Source organism: Trachypithecus francoisi, unplaced genomic scaffold (assembly GCF_009764315.1).
Source record: "Trachypithecus francoisi isolate TF-2019V2 unplaced genomic scaffold, Tfra_2.0 Lachesis_group0, whole genome shotgun sequence".
In the NCBI taxonomy this organism is placed as follows: Eukaryota; Metazoa; Chordata; class Mammalia; order Primates; family Cercopithecidae; genus Trachypithecus; species Trachypithecus francoisi.
The window spans coordinates 134,725,697-134,753,220 of NW_022681453.1; the positions used below are offsets into that span (position 1 = coordinate 134,725,697).

Here is a 27,524-nt window from a genome sequence, read left to right on the forward strand (position 1 = left end):
CTTAGTGAAGCAAGGTACACAAATAATACTCAATGAATGGTAAGCAATATTGTTACGATGCATTTATTTTTACAGAGTTTTGTGACCCTTTTATTCTCCGCTCCAACATTGGCATGTTTCTGTTATTCTTTTCAGTATTATTTAATTTATTCCCCAAAGGAGAGCGGTTAAGAGTATTGCCTAGCCACAGGCTCTCAACCACCACCCCGAGCCTCAGATTCTCCTCACACAGCCACAGCTGTACCACATGGCCCACGTGGTATGGTTCTAATTCCTCTGACATCTAATTCTCACTTTTGGGCAATGTTTGTCTCATCAAGCTTTACACACAAATATTTTCAGCAAAGTGCTCCAAATGCCTTTTTCAGAAATCTGAATCCACATGAAAACAATGGCAACAAGTAAAAGGTGTAAACTTTCCAGAACAGGCCCAGAATTTGAAAATGTGATAAAGAGGTTATTGTGCGCCTGAACTTTTCACACAAGAATTGGAGGAGATTTAACACATGGAATAATAAACAGAGGAAGGCTGGCTAATGCAGAGCAGATGGGCCTGCAGGGCAGTGCTCAGCATTTCAACATCTTTCCCCCTGGACCTTCGGACTCAAGGTGATTGCATGCTGGTGTCTTCAGCTAAAAATAAAGTTAATGCTTTTGGGGCAATCATAAATATGGCTAGTTCAGTTTCTGGGGTGATTAGTGGTCTAAAGTTTTCAAGAACCTACTATGTGAAAGGCGTTTGACATTCACTAATATAATCCCAACCACTACTCCATTTTGAAGGAAAAAAATGAAGGCTCTGAAAGTGTAAATCATTTACCGAAGGGCACACAGCCAGAATGACAGTGGAGCCAGGATCACCCCTTGGTCTGTCTCATTGCATATGTCATGGCTCTGCAAACTGGGGCAACAGGTGAGCAGGGAAAAGAGTCATGGCCAAATAAAATTGAGACATACCGAGACAGACAGACACACACACACACACACACACTCTTACACAGTAATAGCCTTATTAAGGTATAACTGATATACAATAAACTGTACATATTTAAAAGATGCTATTTGATAAGTTTTGACATATGTCTGTACCTGGGAAACCACCACTGCAATCATGATGGTGAGCATATCTAATACTCTCAAAAGTTTCCTCTTGCCTTTTGTAATTCCTCTCTGCCATCCCACCTGTCCCTCCCGCTGCTGATCCCAGACAACCACTGATCTGCTTTCTGTCACTACAGATTAGTTATATTTTCTAGAATTTTATATAAATAAAATAATACAATATGGACTATTTTTCTGTCTTCTTTCACTCAGCAAAATTATTTTGAGATTCATTCATGTTATTGCTTGTTTATTCCTTTATATTGTTGAGTAGTTATTCCATTGTATGAATATGCCACAATTTATTTATCTATTCATCTACATATGGACATCTATAGATGTTTGCACTTTTGGGCTATTAAAAATCAAGTTGATGTGAATGTTTGTAGACAAGTCTCTGTATGACGTGTATTTTCTTTTCTTTTGGATAAAAACCTAAGAATGAGATGACTAAATTATATTGTAGGTACATGTTTAACTTTTAAAGAAACCGTTAAGCTGTTTTCCAAAGTGGTTGCACCATTTTACCTTCCTACCAGTAGTGTATGAGAGTGCCAGTTCACCAGCATCTTCACCAGTACTTGGTGTGGTCAGTCTCTTTAATTTTTGTCATACTAATAGGCATGTAGTGGTATTAAGTCTCCTATGGTTTTAATTTGTTTTTCCCTAATAACTAATAATGTTGAGTATATTTTCATGTTTTTGTTTGCCATCTATATATCTTCATTAGTTAAGTGTTTATTCATACCTTTTGCATATTTTTTATTGAGTTGTTTCTTTTTCTTATCATTGAGTTTTGAAAGTTCTTTACATATTCTGGATACAAGTCTTTTAATAGATACATGTTTTGCAAACATTTTTTCCAAGTCTAGGCTTGTATTTTTATTTTCTTAACAGTGTCTTTTGAAGAGCAGAAGATTTAAATTCTGGCTAAGTCCAGTTTATATTATATATCACTTTAACTTCTGTTTTACATTTTAAAAATCTGGCCAGGCATTGTAGGTCACACCTGTAATCCCAGCACTTTGGGAGGCTGAGGCAAGCAGATGACTTGAGGTTAGGAGTTCGAGACCAGCTTGGCCAACATGGTGAAACCCCATCTCTACTAAAAATATAAAAATTAGTTGGGCATGGTGGCGGGTGCCTGTAATCCCAGGTACTCGGGAGGCTGAGGCATGAGACTCACTTGAACCCAGGAGGCGGAGGTTGCAGTCAAGATCATGCCACTGTACTCCAGCCTGGGCGACACAGTGAGACTTCATCTCTAAATAAATAAATAAATAAAATATGAAAAAATAAAAATCTTAGTTACATTCTAGAAGTTTTCTTGGCTTGATTTTATAACTCACACATTTTCTCTTTGGCAGTTCATTCTATTACTACTTAGCTTATATATTGAATGTTTTAAATTATCAAATTTTAAGTTAACTTCCCAAATAGAAATCATTCATGGCTGGCTGCAGCAGCTCACTCTTGTAGTCCCAGCACTTTGGGAGGCTGAAACAGGCAGATTGCTTGAGCCCAGGAATTCATGATCAGCTTGGGCAACATGGCAAAGCCCTTTCTCTGCAAAAAATACAAAAATTATCTGGGTGTGGTGGTGTATACCTGTAGTGCCAGCTACTTGGGAGGCTGAAGCAGGATTGTTGCTTGAGCCATGGAGGTTGAGGCTGCAGTGAGCTGTGATCACATCTATGTACTCTAGCCCAGGTGATAGAGTGAGACCCTGTTTCAAATAAATAAATAAATAATCATTCACAGGGTTTGCATATGGTAATCTTACATCTCCCTGATAATTTAATTATTCAGCCCAGCTCAGCTATCAGCTCTATTTCCTCAGATGCAAGTTCCGCATTTGGTAAGAGGATGATGTCTATTGCACAGAGATAGATTTCCACAATTGCTTAGTGAGTCTTAACTGAAGAATCATCTTTGTTTTGAGGGATCCCTGTTAGCATGTCTTTGATTGTTTATTGCAGTTTACCTACAGGAGACAGGGTATGAGTCAGACATAGAGTGGCCAGGGAGGCATTTCATGGGGAGGGAGCTCCTCATTCTTTCTTGAAGTCACCAGTCCCCTGGAACACTATTTTAGCTCTGGGTCCTAAAGGCTCATACTCCTGGCTCCTCCATGGGGGCAGACACCTCTATTGCTCTGTTGCTACTTAGTCCAAAGGGCAATGTTGACCTCACAGTTGCTACTTTGGTGCCCCAGCTCATTTCCCTTTAGGTATACAGAGCTACTACTGCTCCCAGGCTCTTCTACCTCAAGGATTTTTGAGTGTTTTGGAGTAAGAGTCTCACTCTGCTGCTACTGGAGTACAGTGGAGTGATTTCAGCTCACTGCAACCTCTGCCTCCCAGGTTCAAGTGATTCTCCTGTCTCAGCCTCCCAAATAGCTGTGATTACAGGCACCCATCACCATGCCCAGCTAATTTTTGTATTGTTAGTAGAGACAGGGTTTCACCATGTTGGCCAGGCTGGTCTTGAACTCCTGGCCTCAGGTGATCTGACCACCTTAGCCTCCCAAAGTCCTGGGGTTACAGGGGTGAGCCGCTGCGCCCGGTCACATGACCAGTTTTAGACCATGAGTTTTGAGAACTTATGATGTGTATAGTTTTAGGACTGAACTTTTACTTGATGATGTGAGACCTTCAGTGTGAGACCTTCAATGGGTCAATGAAATAATTCAAAGGGAAACTAAAACATTTCTTAAGGCAAATGGAAATGGAAACACAGCATACCAAAACTTAAAATGGTAGGATTTTGAGTAAGTAGAAGAGTATAAAGAAGAAGAGAATGTTGATCCTAGAAATGTTCTATCTGCAGTAGAAGTTGCATATTCCTGGACTTTAACTTTGCAACTATAGAGTAGGATATATAATCATGACACTTGTTTTGGCTCACCTGTGAGCAATAATCATGAAGCCACAATCAAATTAGCACTATTTATTGGTTTTCAGTATTTACAGTCAAGCCAAAATCAGAACTATGGTGATAACATAAAATGCAAATGTCATTAAATTTGATTAAATGAAAGTAAAAGTAGAATAACAGAGGTTTTCTTAGTATCTTAATCTTTTAAATTGGTGGGTCAAGAGATTGCAAAACTTGATGAAACGAGAAATAGCTGTTTAGTACTTAAAATTGCAGAGGTCATCAGTAGAGCAATGCTTCTAAAAGTGTGATCCCCGAGCCAGCAGCATCAACCTCTCTTGGGATCTTGTGAGAAATGAAAACCCAGACCAAACGAATCCGAAGCTCATGGGGTGCGCCCCAGCAATCCCTGTTTTTGTTTTTGTTTTTGTTTTTGTTTCTTTGAGACGGAGTCTCACTCTGTTGCCTAGGTTGGAGTACAGTGGTGTAATCTTGGCTCACTGCAACCTCCATTCCCCTGGATTCAAGTGATTCTCCTGCCTCAGCCTCCTGAGTAGCTGGGATTATAGGGGTGTCCCACCACGCCCAGCTAATTTTTGTATTTTCAGTAGAGATGGGGTTTTCACCATGTTGGCTAGGCTGGTTTTGAACTTCTGACCTCAAGTGATCCACCCGCGTTGGCCTCCCAAAGTACTGGGATTACAGGTGTGAGCCACCACGCCTGGCCTACCTCAAGGCTTTGAGTATTCTTGGAGCTACCTCCCATCTCCCATTTTTATGCAAAAGTGTTTGCCCACATGAGCTTCAGTATAGGGATCCTTTTAAACTCTGATTTGACTGGCTTCCATATTTCAGGGAATTTTCAAGATTTCTTATTCACAAGGAAACTCTTTCCAGCTTCCTAACATTGTCATGGATCAAAACCACATTTGTCTCATTTCTAGAGACCTGTGTTGGGAGGGGCTTTGGGCTCAGGTCCTCCAATCTGAACAGAATCTGTAGGCAATATTTGCATCTGTAGAAGAATCTCTTGGTATTTGAAGGCCCCATGTGTGCAGACCATATATGCTATATGTTGCCACAAAAGTTTGGTTTGCCACTTTGATGCTTGCATTTTCTTTGGAAAAGCAGCAGGGGGTCCACCTGCTGAGGGGACATTATAACCATTTTTAGAGATGAAAATCTGAACATTCTCTCCCCTATTAAAAACTTTTCAGTGGCTCCTGTTGCCCTTCAGATGAAGCTTCAACTTGCTTTACAGGCTCCCCCAAGTTCCATTTCCCACCATTTGTTCACCTCCTCTCTTGCTGTCTCTATTCCAGCCTCAGGTAATTTTTTCCCCTAGTTCTACAAAAGGGCCCTGCTTTCCTACCCTTGAACTTCCGGGCCGGGCGCGGTGGCTCAAGCCTGTAATCCCAGCACTTTGGGAGGCCGAGACGGGCGGATCACGAGGTCAGGAGATCGAGACCATCCTGGCTAACACGGTGAAACCCCGTCTCTACTAAAAATACAAAAAACTAGCCGGGCGAGGTGGCGGGCGCCTGTAGTCCCAGCTACTCCGGAGGCTGAGACAGGAGAATGGCGTAAACCCGTGAGGCGGAGCTTGCAGTGAGCTGAGATCCGGCCACTGCACTCCAGCCTGGGTGGCAGAGCAAGACTCCGTCTCAAAAAAAAAAAAAAAAAAAAAAGAACTTCCTGTTTTTTCTGAACAGAACGTTCGCCTTTCTCTCCCTGCTTCCTTTCCTCTGATTCTGATTCATCCTTCTGGTCTCGGATTAAAGGTTCCTTTCTCAGGAGGCTCAGACATCTCTGGGGTCCTGACTCACATCCACAGAACCTCACCTCTGATTCCAGTTGCAGCCGTGGCTGCTGCACTTGAGTGGACCACTCTGAGTCATGCTATCCGCTCTGCAGAAGGTTCTGATGGGATCTGCCCCCACATCCACACTTGTGACCTTGTCGATGGGTCCTTATTTGCCTGTTCCTCCTTCTCTCGCCGTCCTGAGCATCTTGCTTCCTGGGATCAGATCCCAGATAAACCATCTATACCTGATTCCTTGTCTTAGGCTCTACTTTCAGGGGGTGAGAGGAACTCAAGCTAAGCCATTTATAGTCTGGATTAGAGTCCTGTGGTTTTCTAGGGGGCAAAATTGCTAATTTTAGATCTGGAAAGAAGATCTCAGTGAACCCTACCCCAGTTAGTAACTGTCTGGTAGGAGGTGCGCAATTTCATTTGGATCCTAGGAAAAATTCAAGCTTTCATCCTCATTTCTGGACATCCTAGGGCCTCTTCTAATCTGTTATGTTGAGGCAGCTCAGAGTAGTGGGAAGAACATGGAATTTGGAATGGGTCTTAAGATTCTGGCTTAGTTATACTCCTGCTGTGCAGTCTAGCAGAAGTCATTTAAAATTTCTGAGGCCATTTCTTTGTTTGCCAAAAGGAGATAAGCCAACAGATGCTCTTGTGACTCAAAGGATCTCCACCAGGACAGGATGCTCCACAGAAGAGTGGTTACTTAGGCAGCTTGGGCATGCATTTCTTCATCATGTAAATGAAGGGCTTGCCTTAGGAGACTGCTAAGGTACCTCCTGCTGTAACATTCTAAAGAGACAGTTCTTTTCAAACTTGATGGCGGGATACAGGCAGTATCTGTCTTGCTTGCCATAGAATACTGGTACATAACATGTCCAGGAGCCAGGCTGCTTGGGTTGAATCCACTTCTCATAGCTGCATGAGCTTAGTCAGGTTTCCAAAACTCACTGTATCTTAATTCCCTCATCTCTTAAATGGGGGTGATAAGAGCACTTACCATAGGGCTGTTGAGAAGATTATGCAAGGTCACACATGCACAGCACTTATTTGATGTGGTGGATTAAAGATGGTGCAAATTCTTTGCTACTCCTCCCCTTGAGAGTTAGAGTCTAGCTGCCCTGTCCTTGAGTTGGAGCAACCTGGGTGGCTTGACTGGTGAGTAGAGTAAAGCAGAAATGACATTCTGGGACTTCTGAAACTGAGTCCTAAGAAACCTCACAGCTTTCACCCAGGTGTCTTGGCACACGGTCTCTGGGAGCCCTACCCCACCACATAAGAAGTCTGACTCACCTAAGAGCACCATGTGGGAAAGGCCCCGTGTAGGTGCCAAGATCAGCAGTCCCAGCTGAACCCAGTCATTTAGCCATTCCCTCCAACGTACCGGACATATGAATGAGGCTGGCTTAGGCCCTCCAAAAAAGCCCAGCCACCAGCTGGCTACCACTGAGTAACCTCAGCTGATGCCACATGAAACAGAAAGGAATTGCCCAGCCAAGCCCTGTCCACATTACTGCCCACGTAAGTGTAAGATACCATAAAGTAGGACTGAGGTGGAAGGATTGCTTGAGCCCAGAAGTTCTAGTCCAGCCTGAGCAATGCAACAAGAGTTTCTCTCTAAAAATAAATAAATAAATAAATAATAAATAAAATTGAAGTTGTTGTAAGCCACTAAGTTCTGGGGCAGTTTGTTATGCGGCAATAGATAACCGAAACACTTGACATATAATAAATGCTTAATAGATACAGGTCAGAGAATTTTGATGTCAAATTTCGTTACCCAGGATCAATACGTAAAAGTATACAAGTTTGAGAGATTACTGTCCTTATCCCACCTTCTATGACTTCCTCTATCTCTACTCCTGAGATTCTCCTAGCAATGCTGGGACTTATTTTTCCATCTGGTGCACAGTGTGCCTTCATCTGCTAAAAACCTCGTAAGTCCTTATTAACCATCTGCTTTCTGCATAAAGGACACCACACCAAACAACCCCTGTACTACCTTTTTTTTTTTTTTTTTTTTTTGAGACAGGGTCTCGCTCTGTCACCCAGGCTGGAGTGCAGTGGTGTGATCACAGCTCACTGCAGTCTTGACCTCCTGGGCTCAAGTAATCCTCCCACCTCAGCCTCCTGTGTAGCTGGAACCATACGCATGTGCCACCATGCCTAGCTAATTGTTTAATTTTTTGTAGAGGTGAGGTCTCACTGTGTTGCCCAAGCTGGTCTTGAATTCCTGGGCTCAAGCAATCCTCTTGCCTTGGCCTCCCAAAGTGCTGGAATTATAGGTGTGAGCTGCCACACCTGGCCCAAACATTTCTAATTCTACCTCTGTCATCATCTCCATGGATAACCTTGGACCTACCTTCTGGCCCCATTTCTCCATTTTTATTTTTATTTTATTTTATTTAGTTAGTTTTTCAAAATGGGGTCTCAACCTGTTGCCCAGGCTGGAGGGCGGTGGCACGATCTCAGCTCACTACAACCCCCGCCACCCAGGTTTAAATGATTCTCCTGCCTCAGCCTCCTGAGTAGCTGGGATTACAGGCATGCACCACCACACCTGGCTAATTTTTGTATTTTTGGTAGAGATGGGGTTTCGCTATGTTGGCCAGGCTGGTCTTGAACTCCTGGCCTCAAGTGATCTGCCTGCCTTGGCCTCCCAAAGTGTTGGGATCACAGATGTGAGCCACCGTGCCCAGCCTCCATTTTAAAATAAAAGTAGAAGTGGACACTTTCCGGGGCACATCCTGTTTCTGGTGTAGGTACATAGCATGTTTCCCCTACTTCACCCTCTGCTCCTTTGCAACCTTCAACTTTTTGGTATTTCTTTTCTTTCTTCATCCATTGTTTTTATCTCTTTTCCCCCATTTCGAAGCTTTTTCCCCATTGGTAAGCCCAATGTCACTTGCATGAAGAAAAACCCTTCCTTGACCTCATATAATCCTCCAATGACTGTCTGATTTATCCTCATTTCTTACTTCCACCATGCTGCTCTTTAACTGGCAAACTCTTTTTTTTTTTTTTAATTACACTTTAAGTTCTAGGGTACATGTGCACAATGTGCAGGTTTGTTACATACATATATATGTGCCATGTTGGTTTACAGCGCACATCAACTTGTCATATTAGGTATTTCTCCTAATGCTATCCCTCCTCCAGCACCTCACCCCCTAACAGGCCCCAGTGTGTAATGTTCCCCGCCCTGTGTCCATGTGTTGTTATTGTTCAATTCCCACTTATGAGTGAGAACATGTAGTGTTTGGTTTTCTGTCCTTGTGATAGTTTGCTGAGAATGATAGTTTCCAGCTTCATCCATGTCCCTGCAAAAGACATGAACTCATCCTTTTTTATGGCTGCATAGTATTCCATGGTGTATATATGCCACATTTTCTTCATCCGGTCTATCATTGATGGGCATTTGGGTTGGTTCCAAGTCTTTGCTATTGTGAATAGTGCCACAATAAACATACCTGTCCTTGTGTCTTTATAGCAGCATGATTTATAATCCTTTGGGTATATACCCAGTGATGGGATTGCTGAGTCAAATGGTATTTCTAGTTCTAGATCCTTGAGGAATCACCACACTGTCTTCCACAATAATTGAACTAATTTACACTCCCACCAACAGTATAAAAGCATTCCCATTTCTCCATATCCTCTCCAGCATCTGTTGTTTCCTGACTTTTTAATGATCGCCATTCTAACTGGCATGAGATGGTCTCTCATTGTGGTTTTGATTTGCATTTCTCTGATGACCAGTGATGATGAACATTTTTTCATGTCTGTTGGCTGCATCAATGTCTTGTTTGAGAAGTGTCTGTTCATATCCTTTGCCCACTGTTGGATGGGTTGTTTGTTTTTTTCTTGTACATTTGTTTAAGTTCTTAAGATTCTGGATATTAGCCCTTTGTCAGATGGGTAGATTGCAAAAATTTTCTCCCATTCTGTAGATTGCCTGTTCACTCTAATGATAGTTTCTTTTGCTGTGCAGAAGTTCTTTAGTTTAATTAGATCCCATGGGTCAGTTTTGGCTTTTGTTGCCATTGCTTTTGGTGTTTTAGTCATGAAGTCTTTGCCCATGCCTATCTCCTCATTGGTATTTCCTAGGTTTTCTTCTAGGGTTTTTATGGTTTTAGGTCTTACATTTAAGTCTTTAATCCCTCTTGAGTTAATTTTTGTATAAGGTGTAAGAAAAGGATCCAGTTTCAGCTTTCTACATATGAGTAGCCAAGTTTCCCAACACCATTGGTTAAATAGGGAATCCTTTCCCCATTGCTTGTTTTTGTCAGGTTTGTCAAAGATCAGATGGTTGTAGATGTGTGGTGTTACTTCTGAGGCCTCTGTTCTGTTCCATTGGTCTATATCTCTGTTTTGGTACCAGTACCATGCTGTTTTGTTTACTGTAGCCTTGTAGTATAGTTTGAAGTCAGGTAGCATGATGCCTCCAGCTTTATTCTTTTTGCTTAGGATTGTCTTGGCTATGTGGGTTCTTTTTTGATTCCATATGAACTTTAAAGTAGTTTTTTCCAGTTATGTGAAGAAAGTCAATGATAGGTTGATGGGGCTGGCATTGAATCTGTAAATTACCTTGGGAAGTATGGCCATTTTCACAATATTGATTCTTCCTATCCATGAGCATGGAATGTTCTTCCATTTGTTTGGGTCCTCGTTTATTGCGTTGAGCAGTGGTTTATAGTTCTCCTTGAAGAGATCCTCCACATCCCTTGTGAGTTGGATTCCTAGTTATTTTATTCTCTTTGTAGCAATTGTGAATAGAAGTTCACTCATGATTTGGCTCTCTGTTTGTCTGTTACTGGTATATAGGAATGCTTATGATTTTTGCACATTGATTTTGTATCCTGAGACTTTGCTGAAGTTGCTTATCAGCTTAAGGAGATTTGGGGCTGAGACGAAGGGGTTTTCTAAATATACAATCATTTCATCTGCAAACAGAGACAATTTGACTTCCTCTTTTTCTAATTGAATACCCTTTATTTCTTTCTCCTGCTTGATTGCCCTGGCCATGACTTCCAACACTACGTTGAATAGGAGTGGTGAGAGAGGACATCCTTGTCTTGTGCCAGTTTTCACAGGGAATGCTTCCAGTTTTTGCCCGCTCAGTATGATGTTGGCTGTGGGTTTCTCATAAATAGCTCTTACTATTTTGAGATATGTTCCATCAATACCTAGTTTTTTGAGTTTTTAGCATGAAGGACTGCTGAATTTTATCAAAGGTCTTTTCTGCATCTATTGAGATAATCATGTGGTTTTTGTCGTTGGTTCTGTTTATGTGATGGATTACGTTTACTGATTTGCATATGTTGAACCAGGCTTGCATCCCAGGGATGAAGCGGACTTGATTGTAGTGGATAAGCTTTTTGAGTGCGTCTGGATTCGGTTTGCCAGTATTTTATTGAGGATTTTTACATCGATGTTCATCAGGGATGTTAGCATAAAATTCTCTTTTTTTTTGTTGTGTCTCTGCCACTCTGCCAGGCTTTGGTATCAGGATGATGCTGGCCTTACAAAATGAGTTAGGGAGGATTCCCTCTTTTTCTATTTATTGGAATAGCTTCGGAAGGAATGTACCAGCTCCTTGTTGTACCTCTGGTAGAACTCAACTGTGAATCTGTCTGGTCCTGGACGTTTTTTGGTTGGTAGGCTGTTAATTATTGCCTCAATTTCAGAACCTGTTATTGGTCTATTCAGAGATTCAACTTCTTCCTGGTTTAGTCTTGGGAGGGTGTATGTGTCCAGGAATTTGTCCATTTCTTCTAGATTTTCTAGTTTATTTGCGCAGAGGTGTTTGTAGTTTTCTCTGATGATAGTTTGTATTTCTGTGGGGTCAGTGGTGATATCCCCTTTATTATTTTTTATTGTGTCTATTTGATTTTTCTCTCTTTTCTTTTTTATTAGTCTTGCTAGTGGTCTATTTTGTTTATCTTTTCAAAAAACCAACTCCTGGATTCATTGATTTTTTCAAGAGTTTTTTGTGTCTCTATCTCCTTCAGTTCTGCTCTGATCTTAGTTATTTCTTGCCTTCTGCTAGCTTTTGAATTTGTTTGCTCTTGCTTCTCTAGTTTTTTTAATTGTGATGTTAGGGTGTCGATTTTAGATCTTTCCTGCTTTCTCTTGTGGGCATTTAGTGCTATAAATTTCCCTCTACACACTGCTTTAAATGTGTCCCAGAGATTCTGGTACACTTCATTATTTACCCAGGAGTCATTCAAAAGTGGGTTGTTCAGTTTCCATGTAGTTGTGAGGTTTTGAGTGAGTTTCTTAATCCTGAGTTCTAATTCGATTGCACTGTGGTCTGAGAGAGAGTTTGTTGTGATTTCTGTTCTTCTGCATTTACTGAGGAGTGTTTTACTTCCAATTATGTGGTCAAATTTAGAATAAATGTGATGTGGTTCTGAGAAGAATGTATAGTCTGTTGATTTGGGGTGGAGAGTTCTGTAGATGTCTATTAGGTCCACTTGGTGCAGAGTTGAGTTCAAGTCCTGGATATCCTTGTTAACCTTCTGTCTCATTGATCTGTCTAATATTGACAGCAGGGTGTTAAAATCTCCCACTATTATTATTATTTTTTTATTATACTTTAAGTTCTAGGGTACATGTGTATAACGTGCAGGTTTGTTACATATGTATACTTGTGCCATGTTGGTGTGCTGCACCCATCAACTCGTCAGCACCCATCAATTCGTCATTTATATCGGGTAACTCCCAATGCAATCCCTCCCCCCCCCCTCCCCATGATAGGCCCCGATGTGTGATGTTCCCCTTCCCGAGTCCAAGTGATGTCATGTTCAGTTCCCACCTATGAGTTAGAACACGGTGTTTGGTTTTCTCTTCTTGTGATAGTTTGCTAAGAATGATAGTTTCCAGCTGCATCCATGTCCCTACAAAGGACACAAACTCATCCTTTTTTATGGCTGCATAATATTCCATGGTGTATATGTGTGACATTTTCTTAATCCAGTCTGTCACAGATGGACATTTGGTTGATTCCAAGTCTTTGCTATTGTGAATAGTGCTGCAATAAACATACGTGTGCATGTGTCTTTATAGCAGCATGATTTATTCCTTTGGGTATATACCAAGTAGTGGGATGGCTGGGTCATATGGTACATCTAGATCTAGATCCTTGAGGAATCGCCATACTGTTTTCCATAATGGTTGAACTAGTTTACAATCCCACCAACAGTGTAAAAGTGTTCCTATTTCTCCACATCCTCTCCACACCTGTGTTTTTCCTGACTTTTTAATGATTGCCATTCTAACTGGTGTGAGATGGTATCTCATTGTGGTTTTGATTTGCATCTCTCTGATGGCGAGTGATGATGAGCATTTTTTCATGTGTCTGTTGGCTGTATGAATGTCTTCTTTTGAAAATGTCTGTTCATATCCTTTGCCCACTTTTTGATGGGTTGTTGTTGTTTTTTTCTTGTAATTTGTTTGAGTTCTTTGTAGATTCTGGATATTAGCCCTTTGTCAGATGAGTAGATTGCAAAAATTTTCTCCCATTCTGTAGGTTGCCTGTTCACTCTGATGGTAGTTTCTTTTGCTGTGCAGAAGCTCTTTAGTTTAATCATATCCCATTGTCAATTTTGGCTTTTGCTGCCGTTGCTTTTGGTGTTTTAGACATGAAGTCCTTGCCCATGCCTATGTCCTGAATGGTACTACCTAGGTTTTCTTCTAGGGTTTTTATGGTATTAGGTCTAACATTTAGTCTCTAATCCATCTTGAATTAATTTTCATATAAGGAGTAAGAAAGGATCCAGTTTCAGCTTTCTACTTATGGCTAGCCAATTTTCCCAGCATCATTTATTAAATAGGGAATCCTTTCCCCATTTCTTGTTTCTCTCAGGTTTGTCAAAGATCAGATGGCTGTAGATGTGTGGTATTATTTCTGAGGACTCTGTTCTGTTCCATTGGTCTATATCTCTGTTTTGGTACCAGTACCATGCTGTTTTGGTTACTGTAGCCTTGTAGTATAGTTTGAAGTCAGGTAGCGTGATGCCTCCAGCTTTGTTCTTATGACTTAGGATTGTCTTGGCAATGCGGGCTCTTTTTGGTTCCATATGAACTTTAAAGCAGTTTTTTCCAATTCTGTGAAGAAACTCATTGGTAGCTTGATGGGGATGGCATTGAATCTATAAATAACCTTGGGCAGTATGGCCATTTTCACGATATTGATTCTTCCTATCCATGAGCATGGATGTTCTTCCATTTGTTAGTGTCCTCTTTTATTTTCACCGAGCAGTGGTTTGTAGTTCTCCTTGAAGAGGTCCTTTACATCCCTTGTAAGTTGGATTCCTAGGTATTTTATTCTTTTGAAGCAATTGTGAATGGAAGTTCATTCATGATTTGGCTCTCTGTTTGTCTGTTACTGGTGTATAAGATGCTTGTGATTTTTGCACATTATTTTGTATCCTGAGAGTTTGCTGAAGTTGCTTATCAGCTTAAGGAGATTTTGGGCTGAGACAATGGGGTTTTCTAAATATACAATCATGTCATCTGCAAACAGGGACAATTTGACTTCTTCTTTTCCTACTGGATACCCTTGATTTCTTTCTCTTGCCTGATTGCCCTAGCCAGAACTTCCAACACTAAGTTGAATAGGAGTGGTGAGAGAGGGCATCCCTGTCTTGTGCCAGTTTTCAAAGGGAATTTTTTGAGTTTTTGCCCATTCAGTATGATATTGGCTGTGGGTTTGTCATAAATAGCTCTTATTATTTGAGGTACGTTCCATCAATACCGAATTTATTGAGCGTTTTTAGCATGAAGGGCTGTTGAATTTTGTCAAAAGCCTTTTCTATCTATTGAGATAATCATGTGGTCTTGTCTTTGGTTCTGTTTATATGCTGGATTACGTTTATTGATTTGCGAATGTTGAACCAGCCTTGCATCCCAGGGATGAAGCCCACATGATCATGGTGGATAAGCTTTTTGATGTGCTGCTGAATCCGGTTTGCCAGTATTTTATTGAGGATTTTTGCATCGATGTTCATCAGGGATATTGGTCTAAAATTTTCTTTTTTTGTGTGTGTCTCTGCCAGGCTTTGGTATCAGATGATGTTGGCCTCATAAAATAAGTTAGGGAGGATTCCCTCTTTTTCTATTGATTGAATAGTTTCAGAAGGAATGGTACCAGCTCCTTTTGTACCTCTGGTAGAATTCAGCTGTGAATCCATCTGGTCCTGGACTTTTTTTGGTTGGTAGGCTATTAATTATTGCCTCAATTTCAGAGCCTGCTATTGGTCTATTCAGGGATTCAACTTCTTCCTGGTTTAGTCTTGGAAGAGTGTAAGTGTCCAGGAAATTATCCATTTCTTCTAGATTTTCTAGTTGATTTGGGTAGAGGTGTTTATAGTATTCTGTGATGGTAGTTTGTAGTTTCTGTGGGGTCCGTGGTGATATCCCCTTATCATTTTTTATTGCATCTATTTGATTCTTCTCTCTTTTCTTCTTTATTAGTCTTGCTAGCGGTCTGTCAATTTTGTTGATCTTTTCAAAAAACCAACTCCTGGATTCATTGATTTTTTGGAGGGTTTTTTGTGTCTCTATCTCCTTCAGTTCTGCTCTGATCTTAGTTATTTCTTGCCTTCTGCTAGCTTTTGAATGTGTTTGCTCTTGCTTCTCCAGTTCTTTTAGTTGTGATGTTAGAGTGTCCATTTTAGATCTTTCCAGCTTTCTCTTGTGGGCATTTAGGGCTATAAATTTCCCTCTACACACTGCTTTAAATGTGTCCCAGAGATTCTGGTATGTTGTATCTTTGTTCTCATTGGTTTCAAAGAACATCTTTATTTCTGCCTTCATTTGTTATGTACCCAGTAGTCATTCAGGAGCAGGTTGTTCAGTTTCCATGTAGTTGAGTGGTTTGATTGAGTTTCTTAGTTCTGAGTTCTAGTTTGATTGCACTGTGGTCTGAGAGACAGTTTGTTATAATTCTGTTCTTTTACATTTGCTAAGGAGTGCTTTACTTCCAATTATGTGGTCAATTTTGGAATAAGTGCAATGTGGTGCTGAGAAGAATGTATATTCTGTTGATTTGGGGTGGAGAGTTCTATAGATGTCTCTTAGGTCTGCTTGGTGCAGAGATGAGTTCAATTCCTGGATATCCTTGTTAACTTTCTGTCTCGTTGATCTGTCTAATGTTGACAGTGGTAGTGTTGAAGTCTCCCATTATTATTGTATGGGAGTCTAAGTCTCTTGTAAGTCTCTAAGGACTTGCTTTATGAATCGGGTGCTCCTGTATTGGGTGCATATATATTTAGGATAGTTAGCTCTTCCTGTTGAATTGATCCCTTTACCATTATGTAATGGCCTTCTTTGTCTCTTTTGATCTTTGATGGTTTAAAGTCTATTTTATCAGAGACTAGGATTGCAACCCCTGCTTTTTTTTGTTCTCCATTTGCTTGGTAGATCTTCCTCCATCTCTTTATTTTGAGCCTATGTATATCTCTGCATGTGAGATGGGTCTCCTGAAATCAGCAGACTGATGGGTCTTGACTCTTTATCCAGTTTGTCAGTCTGTGTCTTTTAATTGGAGCATTTAGTCCATTTACATTTAAGGTTAATATTGTTATGTGTGAACTTGATCCTGCCATTATGATATTAACTGGTTATTTTGCTCGTTAGTTGATGCAGTTTCTTCCTAGCCTCGATGGTCTTTACATTTTGGCATGTTTTTGCAATGGCTGGTACCGGTTGTTCCTTTCCATGTTTAGGGCTTCCTTCAGGATCTCTTGTAAGGCAGGCCTGGTGGTGACAAAATCTCTAAGCATTTGCTTATCTGTAAAGGATTTTATTTCTCCTTCACTGATGAAACTTAGTTTGGCTGGATATGAAATTCTGGGTTGAAAATTCTTTTCTTTAAGAATGTTGAATATTGGCCCCCACTCTCTTCAGGCTTGTAGAGTTTCTTTTGAGAGGTCTGCTGTTAGTCTGATGGGCTTCCCTTTGTGGGTAACCCGACCTTTCTCTCTGGCTGCCCTTAAGATTGTTTCCTTCATTTCAACTTTGGTGAATCTAGCAATTATGTGTCTTGGAGTTGCTCTTCTGGAGGAGTATCTTGTGGCGTTCTCTGTATTTCCTGAATTTGAATGTTGGCCTGCCCTACTAGGTTGGGGAAGTTCTCCTGGATGATATCCTGAGAGTGTTTTCCAACTTGGTTCCATTTCCCCCTCACTTTCAGGCACCCCAATCAGACGTAGATTTGGTTTTTTTACATAATCCCATACTTCTTGCAGGCTTTGTTCATTTCTTTTTCTTCTTTTTTCTTTTGGTTTCTCTTCTCGCTTCATTCATTCATTTGATCCTCAATCGCTGATACTCTTTCTTCCAGTTGATCGAGTCGGTTACTGAAGCTTGTACATGTCACGTATTTCTCGTGTCATGGTTTTCATCTCTGTCATTTCGTTTATGACTTCTCTGCATTAATTACTAGCTGTCAATTCTTCCACTCTTTTTTCAAGATTTTTAGTTTCTTTGCGCTGGGTACGTAATTCCTCCTTTAGCTCTGAGAAGTTTGATGGACTGAAGCCTTCTTCTCTCATCTTGTCAAAGTCATTCTCTGACCAGCGTTGATCCGTTGCTGGCGATGAGCTGCGCTCCTTTGCAGGGGGGATGTGCTCTTCTTTTTGAATTTCCAGCTTTTCTGCCCTGCTTTTTCCCCATCTTGTGGTTTTATCTGCCTCTGGTCTTTGATGATGGTGACGTACTGATGGGGTTTTGGTATAGGTTTCTTCCTGTTTTGGTAGTTTTCCTTCTAATAGTCAGGACCCTCAGCTGTAGGTCTGTTGGAGATTGCTTGAGGTCCACTCCAGACCCTGTTTGCCTGGGTATCAGCAGCAGAGGTTGCAGAAGATAGAATATTGCTGAACAGCGAGTATACCTGTCTGATTCTTCTTTGGAAGCTTCCTCTCAGGGGTGTACTCCACCATATGAGGTGTGGGTGTCAGACTGCCCCTAGTGGGGGATGTCTCCCAGTTAGGCTACTCAGGGGTCAGGGACCCACTTGAGCAGGCAGTCTGTCCCTTCTCAGATCTCAACCCGGTGTTGGGAGATCCAATGCTCTCTTCAAAGCTGTCAGACAGAGTCGTTTGCGTCTGCAGAGGTTCCTGCTGCTTTTTGTTTGTTGTTTGTGTTGTTAACTGTGCCCTGTCCCCAGAGGTGGAGTCTACAGAGACAGGCAGGTTTCCTTGAGCTGCTGTGAGCTCCACCCAATTTGAGCTTCCCAGCGGCTTTGTTTACCTACTTAAGCCTCAGCAATGGCGGGCGCCCCTCCCCCAGCCTCGCTGCTGCCTTGTGGTTAGATCGCAGACTGCTGTGCTAGCAATGAGGGAGGCTCCGTGGTCATGGGACCCTCCCGGCCAGGTGTGGGTATAATCTCCTGGTGTGCCTGTTTGCTTAAAGCACAGTATTGGGGTGGGAATTACCCGATTTTCCAGGTGTTGTGTGACTCAGTTCGCCTGGCTAGGAAAAGGGATTCCCTTCCCCCTTGCGCTTCCCAGGTGAGGCAATGCCTCGCCCTGCTTCAGCTCTCGCTGGTCAGGCTGCAGCAGCTGACCAGCACCAATTGTCCGGCACTCCCCAGTGAGATGACCCCAGTACCGCAGTTGAAAATGCAGAAATCACCGGTCTTCTGTGTCGCTGGCGCCAGGAGTTGGAGACTGGAGCTGTTCCTATTCGGCCATCTTGCTCCGCCTGATCCTCCCACTATTATTATGCGGGAATCTGAGTCTCTTTGTAGGTCCCTGAAGACTTGTTTTAGGAATCCAGGTGCCCCTGTATTGGGTGCATTTTTATTTAAGATAGTCAGCTCTTCTTGTTGAATTGATCCTTTTACCATTATGTAATGGTCTTCTTTGTCTCTTTTGATCTTTGTTGGTTTAAAGTCTGTTTTATTAGAGACTAGGATTGCAACCCCTGCTTTTTTTTTTTTTTTTTTTTTCCATTTGCGTGGTAGATCTTCCTCCATGCCTTTAGTGTGAGCCTATGTGTGTCTTTGCATGTGAGACAGGTCTTCTGAGTACAGCACACTAATTGGTCTTGACTTTTTATTCAATTTGCCAGTCTTTGTCTTTTAATTGGGGCACTTAGCCCATTTACATTTAAGGTTAATATTGTTATGTGTGAATGTGTGAACTTGATCCTGTCATTATGATGTTAGGTGGTTATTTTGCCCGTTAATTGATGCAGTTTCCTCATAGCATCAATGGTCTTTACAATTTGGCATGTTTTTGCAGTGGCTGGTACCCGGTTGCCCCTTTCCATGTTTAGTTTTTCCTTCAGTAGCTCTTGTAAGGCAGGCCTGGTGGTGACAAAATCTCTCATCTTGTCTGCATAGGATTTTATTTCTCCTTCACGTATGAAGCTTAGTGTGGCTGGGTATGAAATTCTGGGTTGAAAATTCTTTTCTTAAAGAATGTTGAATATTGGCCTCCACTCTCTTCTGGCTTGTAGGGTTTCTGCCGAGAGATCCGCTGTTAGTCTTATGGGCTTCCCTTTGTGGGTAACCTGACCTTTCTCTCTGGCTGCCCTTAACGTTTTTTCCTTCATTTCAACCTTGGTGAATCTGACAATTATGTGTCTTCAGGTTGCTCTTCTTGAGGAGTATCTATGGATGTTCTCTGTATTTCCTGAATTTGAATGTTGGCCTGCCTTGCTAGGCTGGGGAAGTTCTCCTGGATGATATCCTGAAGAGTGTTTTCCAATTTGGTTTCATTCTCCCTGTCACTTTCAGGAACACCAATTAAATGTAGATTTGGTATTTTCACATAGTCCTATATTTCTTGGAGGCTTTGTTCATTTCTTTTCACTATTTTGTCTCTAATCTTGTCTTCTTGCTTTATTTCATCAGTTTGAAATTCAGTCACTGATATCCTTTCTTCCACTTGATTGAATCAGCTGTTGAAGCTTGTGCATGCATCACGAAGTTCTCATGCTGTGGTTTTCAGCTCCATCAAGTCATTTAAGGTCTTCTCTACACTGTTTCTTCTAGTTAGCCATTTGTCTAACCTTTTTTCAAGGTTTTTAGCTTCCTTGCGATGGGTTAGAACATGCTCCTTTAGCTTGGAGAAGTTTGTCACTACTGACTTTCTGAAGCCTACTTCTGTCAACCTGTCAAACTCGTTCTCTGTCCAGTTTTGCTCCGTTGCTGCTGAGGAGCTGTGATCCTTTGGAGGAGAAGAGATGCTTTGGTTTTTGGAATTTTCAGCTTTTCTGTCTCATTTCTCTCCATCTTTGTGGTTTTATCTACCTTTGGTTTTTGATGTTGGTGACCTACAGATGGGGTTTTGGTGTGGATGTGCTTTTTGTTGATGTTGATGCTATTTCTTTCCATTTGTTAGTTTTCCTTCTAACAGTTGGGGCCCTCAGCTGCAGGTCTGTTGGAGTCTGCTGGAGGTCTACTCCACACCCTGTTTGCCTGGGTATCACCAACGGAGGCTGCAGAACAGCCCATATTGCTGATCTTGCTGCCTGATTCTTCCTTTGGAAGCTTCATCCCAGAGGGGCCCCCTGCCTGTATGAGGTGTCTGTTGGCCCCTACTGGGAGGTGTCTCCCAGTCAGGCTACACAGGGATCAGTGACCCACTTGAGGAAGCAGTCTGTCTGTTCTTAGAGCTCAAATGCCATGCTGGGAGAACTACTGCTCTCTTCAGAGCTGTCAGACAGGGATGTCTAGGTCTGCCGAAGCTGTCTGCTGCCTTTTGTTCTGATATGCCCTGCACACAGAGGTGGAATCTAGAGAGGCAGTAGGCCTTGCTGAGATGTGGTGGGCTCTGCCCAGTTCGAGCTTCCTGTCCTCTTTGATTACACTGTGAGCACAAAACCACCTACTTAAGCCTCAGCAATGGTGACACTCCTCCCCCGGTCAAGCTGCAGCATTGCAGGTGGATCTCATACTGCTGCACGAGCAGTGAGCAAGGCTCTGTGGGTGTGGGACCTGCCAAGCCAGGCATGGGAGGGAATTTCCTGGTTCTGCCAGTTGTGAAGACCATGGGAAAAGTGTAGTATTTGAGCAGAAGTGTGCTGTTCCTCCAGTACAGACTGTCACAGCTTCCCTTGGCTAGGAAAGGGAAATACCCCAACCCTTTGCGCTTCCTGGGTGAGGAGATGCCCCACCCTGCTTCGGCTTGCCGTCTGTGGGCTGCACCCACTGTCCAACCAGTCCTAATGAGACGAACCAGGTACCTCAGTTGGAAATGCAGGAATCACCCGTCTTCTGCGTCAGTCTTGCTGGGAGCTGTGGACCAGAGCTGTTCCTATTCGGCCATCTTGGAAGCCTCCCTAACTGGCAAACTCTTAACTCTTCAGGGCTCAGCTGAGATGTTGCCACTTCAAGGAAGTCTTTTTTTTTTTTTTTTTTTTTTTTTTTTTTTTTGAGACAAGGTCTCACTCTCTCGCCCAGACTGGAGTGCAGTGGCCCAATCTCAGCTCACTGCAACCTCCGCCTCCCAAGCTCAAGCGATCCTCCTGCCTCAGCCTCCCGAGTAGCTGGGATTACAGCTGTGCACCACCACGCCCTGCTAATTTTTGTATTTTTATTAAAGACGAGGTTTCACCATGTTGGCCAGGCTGGTCTCAAACTCCTGACCTCAAATGATCCACCTGCCTCAGCTTCCCAAAATACTGGCATTACAGATGTGAGCCATTGCGCCCAGCCCAAGGAAGTCTTTAGAGACCTCCTCCCACCCTACACAGCATCCTTCCTCTGTAGTCTTACAGCATTCTTACTGACCCTCTCCCCCATTTCAACCCCTTTCATACTGTGATTAACTGGTTAATCATCAGCTTCCCTTGCTAGACTGCCCTCTGCAAGGGCATGCCACATTCATTACAATAGATCAAGCAGTTAGCCCTCTTGGGTACTGGCACATCGATCTCTGCAGCTCTCCTTCCTTATTGGCTGGCAACAACAAAAACAACAACAACAACATCTTCTGATACTAACACCACCACCATTGGTTAAAGCTTTCTATATGCTAGGAATTGTTCTATTCACATTACTTGAATCTTGCCAATAACTCTATGGTATTCTTATCATAGGTATTGTATTCTTATCCCCATCCTATGGTTGAGGAAACAATCTTGGAGAGGTTAAGAAAGTTGTTTTGTTTTGTTTTGTTTTACTACTGGTCAATATTGGAGCTGAGGTTCAAACCCAGGAAGCTGACTCCTGGGTCAATGAAGCCCTTTTGGGAAGCACTTCACTTCTGGTATTGGCTTTGGGCTTTGATACACATTGTGCTTTATTGTTTTTTTTAACAATCAATGAGCTTTGCATAGGCAATTTGCCCTGATTCCCTATGCTCTCCTTCCTAAATGTGACTGTTGGTGTCTTGGTGGCCTAGAAGTGCCTCCAGCTCCCCACATGGATGTGCTGGGTTCAAAATGCATCTTCTTTGTTATACCAAACACACTCTCCCTCCTTATCACCTTTGCTGATGAAAGACACCCACCGCACCCTACAGTGAAAAATCAGCACTGTAGGGGGGAGAGGTATGTTCCGAGCAGTCGTTATGGCATCATAGCAGATCATGCATTCCTAAAGTTTCGGCTCTCATGGCTTCACAGATTGAGAGCTGAGGCTCCTGATGGGATTCACCCCATCTGAATTAGAGAGCTGTGATGGAATAGGGCAAAAGGAGACATTCCATGACAAAGTCAAACCACGGTAAACAACTACAGCCAAGGGAAATAGAAGAAAGAAAGAAAGGACAGGAAAGAAAAGACAAAAAACAATTATATACGGAAGGAGGATGGCAAGTTGCTGGAAGACAAACAGTCCTCCTACATCTTAAAATTCTAGAACAAAGATGTGACCAAGTTTCTTGAGTCTTTTATAGGAACTTTAGACTAGTATTTCCTGAGTTCAGTGTCCATAGGCAACTGAATGGATGTTAGGCGGGCAAGCACATCGCCAATTTTAGGTACATGTTTCAAAAGACTCATCAAATTTTTAGAAATAAAAAAAGCATAATATCTTAAACTTATTAATCATTTCATATCAGTAATGGGGGATATTATTTGAAGTTAATCTTTTACAGTTCTATATCTGGGTCTATTGGATATATCTGTTTCACAACAAGTCATTCTGAAGTGGTTTGCACACTTTTTATTTGTGTAGATCCTAATTCATAATTACAGGTGGTTACAAATGACAGCAAGTGTTTGGTGGCTATCTAAAATTATTCTGAGTATTTAGATAGAAGAGGACCCCAACATTATGTTGTGATTTCGTACAAAACACTTAGCTAGATGCTAAGTTGACAAACATACTTTATTCAGAGTATTGGATGGTTCAGCTCTGGAGATAGCAACAAATGGATTCTGTTGTGGTTTGAACTACATCAGCTTGCTTAGGCTGGAGTTACATTTCCCAGAATCCCCTTCTCTGAGTGGTCTCAAGTTAGAATTGGTCCAGAGAATAATTTGCATAACGTTTGCAAGGTGGAAGTGAAGCAGCCACCATTACTCTCTGAAGATTGTCAGGGCTAGATGTGACAGACAGATGCAGAGGGTGCTAGCGAGTTCCATTTATTCTTGCTGTCCTCCAATCTGTGGCCTGGTATTCCTCCCAGCTGATGACCTTGTTGACCTGCAGTGGTCCTGGCCCATCACAAGATGCATGGGGACTGTAATTAATTTATCATTGCATCTCCAGTGTATGGTGCAGATCCTGTCTTTTTTTTTTTTTTTTTAGAAACTGATGTTTATTTTCCATCAACCATTTTTCCATGTTGCTTAAGAGCCCGGGCAAGAACAGCTTAAGACCCATTCAGTGGTTGCTCCTACCCATTCAGTGGCCTGAGCAGTGGGAGCTGCAGACCAGTCTTCCGTGGCAGGCTGAGCACTCCAGTCTTTAGTAGGGAACTGCTGAATAGGCACAGAGGGCACCTGTATACCTTCAGACCAGTCTGCAACCTCAGGCTGAGTAGCAGTGAACTCAGGAGCTGGAGCAGTCCATTCACCCTGAAATTCCTCCTTGGTCACTGCCTTTTCAGCAGCAGCCTGCTCTTCTTTTTCAATCTCTTCAGGATCTCTGTCGAAGTAGAGATCAGGCATGACCTCCCACGGGTGTTCACGGGAAATAGTGCCATGCATGTGCAGAACTTCCCGAGCCAGCATCCACCACATCAAACCCACTGAGTGAGCTCCCTTGTTGTTGCATGGGATGGCAGTGTCCACATAGCGCGGAGGAGAATCTGTGTTACACAGAGCAATGGTAGGTAGGTTAACATAAGATGCCTCCGTGAGAGGCTGGTGGTCAGCCCTGGGGTCAGTAACAAGAAGCCGTGGCTCCCGGAACGCTGCCTGGATCTGGTTAGTGAAGGTTCCAGGAGTGAAGCGGCCAGCAATTGGAGTGGCTCCAGTGGCAGCAGCAAACTTCAGCATGGCCCTCTGGCCAGTATTCCTGGAGGATATAACACTGACATCAGCAGGGTTTTCAAAGGCAACAATGGCACGGGCCGCCAGCAGAAGCTTCTCCCAGGTCCTCTTCAGATTTATGATGTAGATGCCATCACTTTTCCTTTTATAGATGTACTGTTCCATCTGGAAGTCAAGATTGGTGCCACCTAAGTGGGTTCCTGCTGCAAGGAACTTAAGGACATCTTCCTCCTTCATTTGCAGGACATCAAGGGCTCCGGACATTGTGAAAAGTTTCCCTTTAAGTTACAACGGGAATCCAGAACAACGCCGTATGGACCCCTCTGTAGGTAGCGCAGAAAAAAGCCAGATCCTGTCTTATCAGTATCTTGGTTGTTCATTGAGTAAACACATGTACATCGTTTTACATGCATTGATTTTTGGCTACTCAGCATTGGGAAATAATAAGACAATTTTCTGGAGAATCATCCCTGTCCCACATTTAGTTAATGTATGTTGGGTAAGGTTTATTTCATGCCTAGCTCCACTGACCACATGAGTTCAGCCAGGCCAATCAAGTTATTATATTCCCTTGGCTACAGTGATTGGCTCAGGGATGGAACACTACTCAGCCTAAGCCAATAAGATGTGTTGAGTCTTTTGCTGTGACTGTCACAACAGAGGCACATGACCTTTTCTGCTGGACCTCAACCTGGGAGGATATAGGCCTGACTCTGTTGGCAGTCATTCTGGTGCCACACTGAGCCTGAGAATGAAGCCAACATTGTGAACAGCAAAGTAATGAGAAGAAACAAGACTGGGTTCTGATAATATTTGAGCCCCTGGATTGAGCTGTGCCTGAAGTCAGTATCCCCTGGATTTCAATTATATGAACCAATAACCACCCTCCCCCTTATTTCTTCCCCTCAAACCACTATGGAGTGGGATTTCTGTGATGTGGAGCATAACATCTCCACTCACACTGCATAGTTTTCAATTTCCCTTTAGGAGCAAAACGCCTTTTTCAAATGAATGTTCACACAGAACCCCATTACACAGCAAGGTTAATAGCAGAGCTCATGAGGACCAGGCCCTGCTCTCCTGCCCTCCATCCCTCAAGTTCTGAAGCCGTTCCTGATACCTCTGTGGAACGCTGGTCTTGGCAGGACACAGTTAGAAAATCATTAATTTAACCCATGTCTCTTATTTTAAAGGTAAGAAAACTGGAGTTCAGAAAAGGGAGGGGACTGACTCAATCCCAGATCTGGGACTGCAAACCAGCCTTCCATTGCTCCACGCAGGTGTCTCTTCTCAAGTGGAATCACAGCATCGGATGGACTGAAAAGAGGAAGAGGCTCCAATGGAGCAGCACACCTGGTATGCGGGGATGCCTGGAAAACAGAATTAGGAGAGCCCTGGGTCAGCATTGCTCTGGTACTGGCTGGGCTGGGGGCTATCCTGATTCTAGAATTATCTTGGTTCGTGGGATAGAAATGTCCCCAAAGTGGAGAAGTTCAGTTCAACCCAACATCCTTATATTGCAATGAGGATAAAGACCACAGACCCTATGGCCTGTATGACCCAGCTGCCCATTTCTAGGAACCCATTCCTACAAAAATTACAACATGCGTGTGCAAACAGCAGCAATGACACACATACCCTGGGATGCTCTCCCTGTGTGGTTTGTTATAGTAAGATAGCGGCCACAGCTTATATATCATCCACAGAGGACTGGCTAAATGATGGCACTTCATTCTGCAGAATCTTTTGCTGTAGTCAAAAAGAACAAGTTAGACCTGTACGTATGAACATGGAAAGATATCCATGACTTATATTAAGTAGAAAAATTAAATTGCGGAATGATATTTATAGTATAACTTCATTCTTACAAAAACAGTTTTCCAAAACTGTATGTGTAAAAGGGCTGGAAGGACACATCCACCGTCTTAATAGTGGTTACATCTGGGGAGGAGAGTTGGGGCTTGAGGCAGACTTTGGCCATTCAATTTGGATGGGGGCCTGAGACCCCCTCTCAGATCTGAGAATGCTGTACTTACTTTCCAGCCTCCTTTGCAGCACAGGCCATGACAAAGACTCTGTTAAATCACCTTCGGTGGGAGGGGACAGGGCGTTTCCTCTCTCTGGCAGAGGGGGCTGCAAGGTCAAATTCCTGACAGAAGTGGTGCTGTTTCCTGCTGTAGCGTGCAGTGGTTATGTACTGTAGTGCTTAACGGTGGCAGACGCAGCTGCAAACACACCAGCACGCTGGTCAACTTTGGGGTCTTACTCTTGGAAGCCTGGCCTGGAGCTTCCCTCTCACATTCTGTGAACCACCCCATATCCTTCTAGTAAACTCTTCTGCTTCATGGTTTAGCGTCAGCTGAGTTAGAGGGACTTCTGATTATTTTATACATGTCATCTGATACACAAATATATATACACATTTTTTAACCAAACATATTTAAGAGAATACAGATGACCTAGCCTAAAGGAGCATGTAGTGCATAGAGGTGTGTGTCCCTGCCCTGTTTGGTATTTTATTTTATTTTTCGAGGTGGAGTCTTGCTTTATTGCCCAGGCTGGAGTGTAGTGGTGGGCTCTCGGCTCACTGCAACTGCCTCCTGGGTTCAATTGATTCTCCTGTCTCGGTCTCCCAAGTAGCTGGGATTATAGGTGCATGCCACCATGCCCGGCTAATTTTTGTATTTTTAGTAGAGATGGGGTTTCGCCATGTTGGCTAGGCTGGTCTCAAACTCCTGACCTCAGGTGATCCACACACCTCGGCCTCCCAAAGTGCTAGGATTACAAGTGTGAGCTGCCATGCCTGGCTCCCTGCCCTGTTTTGAACCAGGGTTTTATTAAAGAGGTGAAGGTGCTGATCATTAAACAGCAACTACAGTGAACTTGGTTTGCAGTGAGATGTTTGCTCAGAAATGTTCTTTTCTTTTTAAATAAGCAACTTCCTGACCTGCAAGTTAGTCTTAGGCATGGCTCCCTCACGGGGAAAGTTGTGTCCTGTGCAGGCTGCTCTTCCCACTGTCCCTGTGCATCTGCCTGGGCCTTATTCCTCTTGGTTCTTGGGTAGACTGACTCTGTCCTCTGAAAGCCTGGTCCTCTGAGGAGACTGAAGTTTGCATGTCACACAGAGCCAAGAGATCTGGCCCTGGATGAAACTAGGGGACAGCTCCCAACAGCTGCTCAATTAGTGAGTTTCCTTTGTACTTCAACTTGGGTAAGCTGGGCTAATTAACAAATGGACTTGAGAATGACAAACCTTCATGGCCAAGGTCCAATATGTCATGTTGGTGGAAGATGGCAAAAGTCTGGTGAAAGGGATGTCAGAAGTAAAAGGACTAGGTAC

The 27,524-nt window shown here is 42.8% G+C and overlaps 2 protein-coding genes across 2 annotated transcripts; one reads left to right on the plus strand and one right to left on the minus strand.

Annotated features, from left to right (window-relative positions):
• Positions 1 to 36: 36 nt before the first annotated feature.
• On the plus strand, positions 37 to 25,893 carry CUNH3orf35 (chromosome unknown C3orf35 homolog). The gene is given in 4 exon segments (XM_033212026.1): positions 37 to 583; positions 585 to 609; positions 25,378 to 25,422; positions 25,425 to 25,893. Coding segments are annotated over 4 exon segments (501 nt in total). The 5' UTR covers positions 37 to 382; the 3' UTR covers positions 25,655 to 25,893.
• LOC117083875 (40S ribosomal protein SA-like) lies at positions 23,482 to 24,529 on the minus strand. The gene has a single exon (XM_033212025.1). It carries the CDS (start codon positions 24,446 to 24,448, stop codon positions 23,540 to 23,542), a length of 909 nt encoding a protein of 302 aa, XP_033067916.1. The 5' UTR covers positions 24,449 to 24,529; the 3' UTR covers positions 23,482 to 23,539.
• Positions 25,894 to 27,524: the final 1,631 nt, after the last annotated feature.

Bases quoted from the DNA above. Each gene is read 5' to 3' on its own strand.
- LOC117083875 (XM_033212025.1), bottom strand. From the start codon at position 24,448: ATGTCCGGAGCCCTTGATGTCCTGCAAATGAAGGAGGAAGATGTCCTT.